Raw genomic sequence first — 8,079 nt, 5'->3', positions numbered from 1 at the left:
ACGCTCGAGAAATACGCACGGCAAACATTCAGCCCTTGCGAAAAGCGCTCCCCGACCGAATTTGTGGCCCCAGATGGCCGAGGCGCAAAACCGTTGCAGACTTTGCGTTAGGATTTTCAAAGCGATCACAAGACGCCGGCCGGCTGGGTCAAACAAAGGTTTTATTGGCCTTGCACGTTAGGAAAATCAAAGCTGGCGTGACAACGGACAGGTGTTAGGGAGGCTCCGGTGGCCCCGGCACGTGCCATCCCCCCCTTCAAATACAAGTGGAAATAACACAAACTCTTGTCCTTCAGATGAATGGGTTGACCTTTAAGTTAAAAATGAGGTACAAAAACGGAAGCGCGACGAGGCCTTCACTTGCCCAGGGCTTTGTCCAAGTTTGTCTTGATGGCGTCCAGGAAGTCGGTGGTGTTGACGTAGTGCTCGTTCAGCTTGACGCTGCCGAGGGAGGGAGGGAGGGAGGGAGGGAGGGGGATAGGGACGCCGTCAATGCCTTTGACACTTTTCACACAAAGCATCGTGAGGATGTCGTTAGTGCGTCATATCTGGAACGCTATCAGACGGAGCCTCGGCCACCCGCCAAGTACCGTCACGACCCACACCTGACGATTCAATTCAAACGCAAAATCAAATCGACGATCTTATCGACGAGTCCGTCAATTATCTCCCTTCCAACAACAATGAGGACGCCCTCTTCACAAAATACGTACTCGAGAGCGCTAACTTGCTACCTTTGGCGTTTACGTCGCCGTGTTAGCGTTACCGAGACACCGCCGGCCGGCCGCTGCGGTCGTTACATCAAAAATTGAAACGCGACAATTTGGAAATGCGGATGAAGCGCTGGTCCCGACCGGGCCTTGAAAAACGATGGATCGGAGACGTCCCATTTTTTGCCGCCGACAGATAGGAGTGGGTGGATTCGGTCCCCTGCCCCGAAGTAGATGCAAACCGGAAGATAACTCCGGTGGAGCGACCCGCAATCTCAAGTGGGTCCAAACGCAAAAGCTGACACGTGGCACCACGCAAGCATTCTCCATTCTGTCGAGTTGTCATAGCCAACGCTTCAAAGACCGCGAGTCAAAGCGCATGAGGAAAAGTCTTTTGGAAGCATTTTCGCCTTCATCGGAGCGGGAGCCGGATCGTTTGTAGTCGGCAATTACGTGCCGTCTGGTTGAATTGCCGTCTGTATTCTTTTTCAAAATGACTGCGCCGCCACGCTCTCTAGTCAGACGAACTTACTTGGACAGGCCGTGGATGCAGCCGGCCAGATCCTTGGTCATGGTGCCGCTCTCCACCGTCTCCACGCACACGCGCTCCAGCGTCTGCGAGAACCTGAGCGTTCAAAGGCCGTTAGCGACGAGGACCTTCGGATCGCCGAGGCGGGCCAGAGCGCGCCTTACTTGATGAGGTCGGGATTTCCGTCCAGCTTCCCGCGGTGCTCCAGGCCTCGGGTCCAGGCGAAGATGCTGGCGATGGGGTTGGTGCTCGTCGGCCTTCCCTAAAGTGGAGGCGGCAGGAGCGGTGACTGCTTCGTTTTTTGGCTTCTTGCCAATATGACCGCAAACTTGTCAACATCCATCATCCTTGCACCATACAGTATGTAGTGCGTCTGCATTTCCAAAACGACTTGCCCAGCTTACAAAGTACAATGCCACAATTGAAGGAAAAATGAGTCGAATTTTTGGTTTTTTTAGCTCTACTTGATGATGGGCATTGCCGTTCATCATCTTAAGGCCAAACGCGTCGCAGACAAATTGATTGCGCAACCCTGTGAGCATGAAACGACCACAGGGCGGCGCTATCGCTCCGCCATCTCGCCCGAGCCTACACAAGTCTCACCTTCTGGTGCTCGCGGTAGTGCCTGGTCACGGTGCCGTGGGCGGCCTCGGCCTCGATGGTCTTACCGTCGGGACACACCAGCACGGACGTCATGAGGCCCAGAGACCCGAAACCTGCAAGGCAGACGGATGGGAGAAACCAGACCTGGGCTCAAACACACGGACAGTGGGCGGGCGGGCGGGCGGGCGGGCGTGCGTGCGGCTTACCTTGGGCGAGGATGTCCGACTGAACGTCGCCGTCGTAGTTCTTGCAGGCCCATACAAAGGCGCCGGAGGACTTGAGGACTTGGGCCACCATGTCGTCGATGAGCCTGTGCTCGTACCAGATCTTCAGGTCGTCAAATTGGGCCTTGTAATGCCTTTGGGAGGAAGGAGGACGGCTTTCAGGTGGCCGCGGACGGCGCATGGGTGCGCGGATGGCGCGTGGGTTGCACGCGGGCCGCGCGTGGGTAGCGCGCAGGCTGTGCGTGGGCAGTGCGGCCACTCACTTCTGGAAGATGTCCTCAAAGATGTCTTTGAATCTGCCGTCGTACGCTTTAAGAATGGTGTTCTTGGTGCTCATGTAGAGCGGCCACTTTTTGTTGATGGCGTACTGGAAGCAACTGTGAGCGAAGCCTGTTATAGACTGGTGGAAAGAGAGAGCGAGAGCGAAGCACACGGGTGAGGCTCAGAGTCCAACGATGGGCGCTCGCGAGCTTCTCTCACCTCGTCCGTGTTGTACATGCCCATCCCGCAGCCGCCCGCCGGGAAGTCGTACACCTCCCATTCCTTGCCGGCGCTGCCGTCGGCGGGCGAGAAGATGATCTTGAATTTGCCGGGCTGGTCCACAACAAAGTCCGTCGCTCGGTACTGTCGGGAAGAAAAGCCCGGAGGCGTTTAGGCCCTAGCGGTGTTCAGGTGGCGTTGGCGTTCAGGCGGCGTTTCGGCCCCACCCCCCGCCTTGCCCAAGCGCCTTCTTCACCTGGTCGCCGAAAGCGTGTCTGCCGATGGTGATGGGCTGCGTCCAGCCGGGAACCAGCCGGGGAATGTTCTTGCAGATGATGGGCTCGCGGAACACCGTGCCGCCCAGGATGTTCCTGATGGTACCGTTGGGGCTCTTCCACATCTTCTTCAGGCTAAACTCTGCCAAAACAAAAGAAAGACCGAGACACGTCAAACAGATTCCAAACACGAGTTTGATGCAGCAAATGAAGTTTGGACTGCAAAGAGCTTGCGTACTTCCCCAAGCGCTTTGTTTTGCTTTTGGAGCGCAACGCATTGGATTGCTACGAGTGAGCCCTTTGAGTTGAAGATACTAGGAGTTCAACTTTGGCGAGCCATTGCAAACGCGCCCCGAAAATAAACAAACGGTAGTCCCTCCTCCTCCCACGACAAACCTTCCACTCTGGCTTCGTCAGGCGTGATGGTGGCGCATTTAACCGCCACGCTGTACTTCTTGGTGGCCAAGGCCGAGTCGACAGTCACCTGGTCGTCCGTCTGGTCGCGGTAAGGCAGCCCGAGGTCAAAGTACTTGAGCTCCACGTCCACGTTGGACAGGATGAGCTGCGGACAGGGGAGGGGAGGGGAGGGGAGGGATGATGGCACAGCAGCACACCAAAAACTCATCAAACTCTTCAAGAGCAGCGACAAACATATCACGCACTTTTGTTTGAGGCTCACCTTTTCCTTGATGAACTCCCAGATGATCCGGGTCATCTCATCCCCGTCCATCTCCACCACGGGCTGGGCCACTTTGATGCGCTTGTCGCCATCTGTCGAGCACAGCCGCCGCCGCAAAAGACGCTGTGAAAGAACTCCTGGACAGTTTGGCTTTCAAAAGCGCCTTTGGCAATCCGACGCCATCACGGACCAGTAGATTCGAGTAAAGCTCAACTTTGTGAAAGTGACTTTGGACTTAATCCTGCCAGGAGACGGGTTAACAAACACGCGGAACAAGATAAACGTCTTATCGGTAATCCCGTCAGAGGAAAGTACCGTCGTCAGCTTGGGTTAGCCGCTAACAGTTAGCCCGCCCGCCGGTCACCGGTTGAGGCCATCCCATCGGCCGCAGCTTTCGGCCTACTAATTTGCTCCGACTAGCGGCGGCCGCTAACACGGATAGCTCACGTTGTCCGTCCGTGACTGCGTGCGCGCTCCAGAAACGAGCCCGACACTTTGGGCTCACGGCGTCGACTTCTTTCTGTCCGTGTGGAGGAAAAAAGCGAGACAGTGACGCTTTGAGCCAGACAGAGAGTTTGCTAGAGCATTTTTCCAAATGCAGTCAGTCTCATGACATTTTTGAAAATCTTTCTTGCACTTCTCTATCTAGTTTAAAAAGGGTTCCAAAACGAAGCAGAATAAAACATAAAGCTGCACTGAACTCAGCCCCCCCCTCGCCGGTGCTGGACATTTGAGCCACTCGCAGCCTCAGGAGCACCTGTCCAAACAGCCACCGTCGCCAACATGTGCACTCAAAATAAACCGGCCAACGCACAAGCAAGAGACGTACGGCGGCTGGCGGGACCGTCCACATGCTCGCAGAAGCGGGAGCCGTATGGCGTCTGGCGGGACCGTCCACACGCTCGCACGAGCAAGAGCCAGCCGTCCGTCCGGCGGCTGGCAGGACCGACCACACGCTCGCCTCGCCTGGCCTCCCATCCGGAGCAACGCTTGATATAGTCGGCTCCCGTTGCTTTAGTGCCGTTACGTCTACAGTTGACACACTTCCCGATTCTGGAACGGTCTCTGGTGACGGGGCTGGCAAAAGGCAGCAAACCTTGGCCCATCCAATGGAAAGCATCCAAATCAACAAAAGCGTGAAGGCATTTGACATTTCAAATATTCTTTTGAATTATCCCATATGTTCTTTTCGAAGACTTGAAAAGGGCTGTCGAGTTCACGACGCAGACATCAACTGTACTCGTGCGTCGGCAGCACGCTCTTCAAAAATGCTTCCTGCATATGGGTTCGATTGTTGAGCGCCAACCATGCATTTGGTCAATTCCTGCAGCGTGGGGGAGAAGCAGAATGAATCTGGCTTGGCCTGGATTGACGAGCTCAGTGTGAAATCCGCTAGCCCGCCTATCCGCCCGCCCGCCTGCCGGCCCGGGATGCAGAGCGAGGGGGGAGGGGCGGGACTGGAGCAGAGTATGTTATGTAACCAGACGGAACGACACGGCCCGCCGGCTCTGAAGGGCGAGTGTGGCAAAGTCGGGCCCGCTAGCCGCCGTGTGCATTTGCGGTGCGACATTCGTTAAAAAGACCAGCGCCTTTCCTAATGGCACCTTTTCAAAACAAACCAGGGGGGGGGGGGGGGGGGGGGGGGGGGGGTGAACATACGCGACCTTCCGCCGACGCGCCAGTGCTCGAGCTACGGCCAAAGTCTGAAAGATTCCCGACGACCTCGTTCGGTCACCTTAATTGCCCTTCCGCGTTCACTTTCAGCTGACGCGCACACGAACACAAGCTGCAGGCGTCGCAGCTTGTATCCAATGCCCGACACGCAACCTCGACTACTGTAGTGAGTTTGGAAAGGCAGCATATCTCAGCAAACACGGCGCCAGTCGATGGCGGGGTACACCGAGGCAAACAAGCTCAATCGGCCCGCCGTTCGTTTATGGAGGAAACCCCCCGCAGGCAGGCAGGCAGGCACGGGGAGAACACGCAAACTCCACACCGCACCTCCGAACGGCGAAGCCACGTGCTAAGCAAGTCGGCATGTTACTTTCCCATTTTACAAGCTTTTGAGACATAACACCTGCCCCAAATACTCCGCTCGCACGGAATACGACACTGGCCCAAACAGCCGGGAGGGAGTCTTTCAAGTGACCCATCAAACCCGATAACAGGCTGCCAAATCTATGGGCTGGCACTGTTTGAAGTAACTTGCAGACAATTTGGGGTAACCTGCAAAAGTCATGTGACGCAAATGCTCTTATAAATAGAACAGAAAGCCTTCAAGCCAAGTTTGTTTTTAGCACAATTGAAAATAGGCATCGCACAAGCAGGCGATTTGCATTGAAACTAAAACTCGATGGGGTTCAAATGAAGAGCATAGCAAGGTGACACAAATGCAGAAGCGAGGGGGGAGAGAGAGAGAGAGAGAGAGAGAGAGAGAGAGAGAGAGAGAGAGAGAGAGAGAGAGAGAGAGAGAGAGAGAGAGAGAGAGAGAGTGTCTCGGAAAAACAGTATGGAGGACATCGGCAGCCATTTCTGACCGCCGAGGAGCCTCGTCGGCGGCGCCTGACCTTGGGGAAACTTTGCCCCCAAACGGCTCACAAGGATGCCACCAAATTTCCTGCCACTTCATTATCATTTCAATAACCAGTTGGACTTGTCGGTCCCGGAATACAAATGTCATCTTAACAGACAGTTACGAACGGTGGCATTCATAAGAGCGGTGCCAGGAGGCTACCGATTATTCATTCGCCTTGTACGAGGGAAACGCTGGTCCGCAATCTTTTGCCCTTTTACGGCTACTTTCGCATGGAGCCCACCCGCACAAACTTTGAATGGGCAAGACAAAAGACAGACAGACAGGCAGGCAGGCAGGCAGGCAGGCAGACAGACAGGCTCCTCTCGGCCCTCGACGCGCCAACGACTCAGATAGTTCAAACTACGTAGGGTTCGAGATGAAAATAGCGAAGACGTTTCAAGACGTTTCTGTTGCTCGATGTTCACAACAAACGCAATAAAAGCGCATCCGGGTGAAGATGCGAAACCGGCTAGCACAAATGCTACGCGGACGGACGGGGGACTGGCGGGCTAACGTCGAAACCCATTCAGTCGCATCGCATGACAAATTCGGCCCGCTTCATGATCGATTCGCTCGGCTTACTCACAGTTCCTTTGCTGCGAGGTCTGGCACTGAGCAGCCGGGGCGAGCACGGCGGGATTTCGGGAAAAGGCTGCTGCGGCAGACCTCGACAGAGAGCTGAGGACTTTCAGATAGCCAGCCATGTCTCCCCGGCCCGAATGACTCCAAGTGAAGAGGAAGGAGGGCTCACACAATCACACTGAGACGTTATAGCAGCTGGCGACCGGCGGAGGCGGGGGCGGAGGCAGGCAGGCGGGCTGCTCAGCACCGCCCTTCGCCCCTCCTCTGCACAAGAGCGACTGCGCGCGTCACCAGCTGCGACGTGCGGACCGAGCCGCCATCTTGAACCGGGACGGAGGCCCGCAACAGTTCCCGGACTTCTTTCTTTTTTTCTTTTGCTTGACCCTAGGCATGAGCAGACTTTAAAAACAAAACATGTGTGCGTGTCTGCTGTTTGAAATAAACAATTCCGTGACAAAATTTGACAAGTCATGATGGACTTATTGCCGCGGACTCCCGCTTCAAGATACTGGCTCGGTCCTCAACGACTGGAGGCTCCCTCTGGTGGTGATGACTCACATCTTGATGATCATGCCGGAAGATCAATGCTGGCACCGGAAATCAACTTTTACCTTTCATAATATAACGTCGTCTATTATGATGACTTAATTCTTAATGACTTGGGGCAATTTTCGATGGTGTCGATTAGAACATTTTGTTCAGGTAACCTTCGTTCACCTTACTTACTTAGCAGAGGGGAGGGAACGAGGAAATTGACGAGCGAGCTCATTCTTTTTCAAGCGAAGGCTGCCTGAGTGCGGCCGGCAGACAGCTACCCATGCTCAACTGTTTGCAGCACAAAAATGTCACCAGATGACGCCAAGCAATACTGCCGAAGCTACCGCTTTCAACACAGGTTGAGATGTTGCCGTTTAGTCATTCAATAATAATAACAATAATAATAATAATAATAATAATTATTATTATTATATTATTATTATTATATTTATTATTATTATTATCATTTTCATTGTTATGAAATGGTTTCACCTGCTGTTTCTCTTTTACCAATAACACGGCCAATCTCTGTTTCTTCATGTGTTTTAACAGCGACTGTGTTGCTCGGAAAATGCTCTAAAAATAATTGAACTGGCAAATAATGGACACGTCCTTCTCAAGTAGTGGCTCAGAATTCCTTATGGGGACGTGTGTCACCCCAAGAACACGTTTGTTTTTTGTCATAGCAGAGCAATCTGTAATTGCACAATCACACCCACTCCAGCAGGTGGCGGTGGTGCTCCTATTTCACGTAGGCAAATTGATGCGCTTCAAATATTTTCTGTCACAGACTAAAAATCAACGCTAACAAAATGACCCCATGTGTCTTTCACGGCCACCTCTGCTTCCAAAGTTCAACCGCCGTTTGTCCCTCATAGGCCACCG

The 8,079-nt window shown here is 54.0% G+C and overlaps 1 protein-coding gene across 1 annotated transcript; it reads right to left on the bottom strand.

The window, feature by feature from the left end:
- Nucleotides 1-144: 144 nt before the first annotated feature.
- Nucleotides 145-6,865, bottom strand: idh2 (isocitrate dehydrogenase (NADP(+)) 2). The gene is made up of 11 exons (XM_088378272.1): nt 6,662-6,865; nt 3,501-3,592; nt 3,218-3,383; nt 2,803-2,963; nt 2,547-2,690; nt 2,330-2,466; nt 2,049-2,200; nt 1,843-1,955; nt 1,404-1,501; nt 1,243-1,335; nt 145-441 (listed from the first exon to the last, which is right to left on the bottom strand). The coding sequence occupies exons 1-11, from the start codon at nt 6,777-6,779 to the stop codon at nt 357-359; spliced, it is 1,359 nt and encodes a 452-aa protein (XP_088234398.1). The 5' UTR covers nt 6,780-6,865; the 3' UTR covers nt 145-356.
- Between the last annotated feature and the right edge of the window lie 1,214 nt (nt 6,866-8,079).

This window comes from Syngnathus floridae, chromosome 6 (genome assembly GCF_059516105.1).
Source record: "Syngnathus floridae isolate MCC-2025c chromosome 6, RoL_Sflo_1.0, whole genome shotgun sequence".
In the NCBI taxonomy this organism is placed as follows: domain Eukaryota; kingdom Metazoa; phylum Chordata; class Actinopteri; order Syngnathiformes; family Syngnathidae; genus Syngnathus; species Syngnathus floridae.
This window is presented reverse-complemented; position numbering and strand designations above follow the sequence as displayed.

Coding starts and splice junctions, on each gene's coding strand:
- idh2 (XM_088378272.1), bottom strand. CDS start 6,779: ATGGCTGGCTATCTGAAAGTCCTCAGCTCTCTGTCGAGGTCTGCCGCA. Junction 2,964..3,217: donor TGACGAAGCCAGAGTGGAAG/GTTTGTCGTGGG, acceptor TTGTTTTGGCAG/AGTTTAGCCTGAAGAAGATG. Junction 1,502..1,842: donor ACTACCGCGAGCACCAGAAG/GTGAGACTTGTG, acceptor CCTCCACTTTAG/GGAAGGCCGACGAGCACCAA.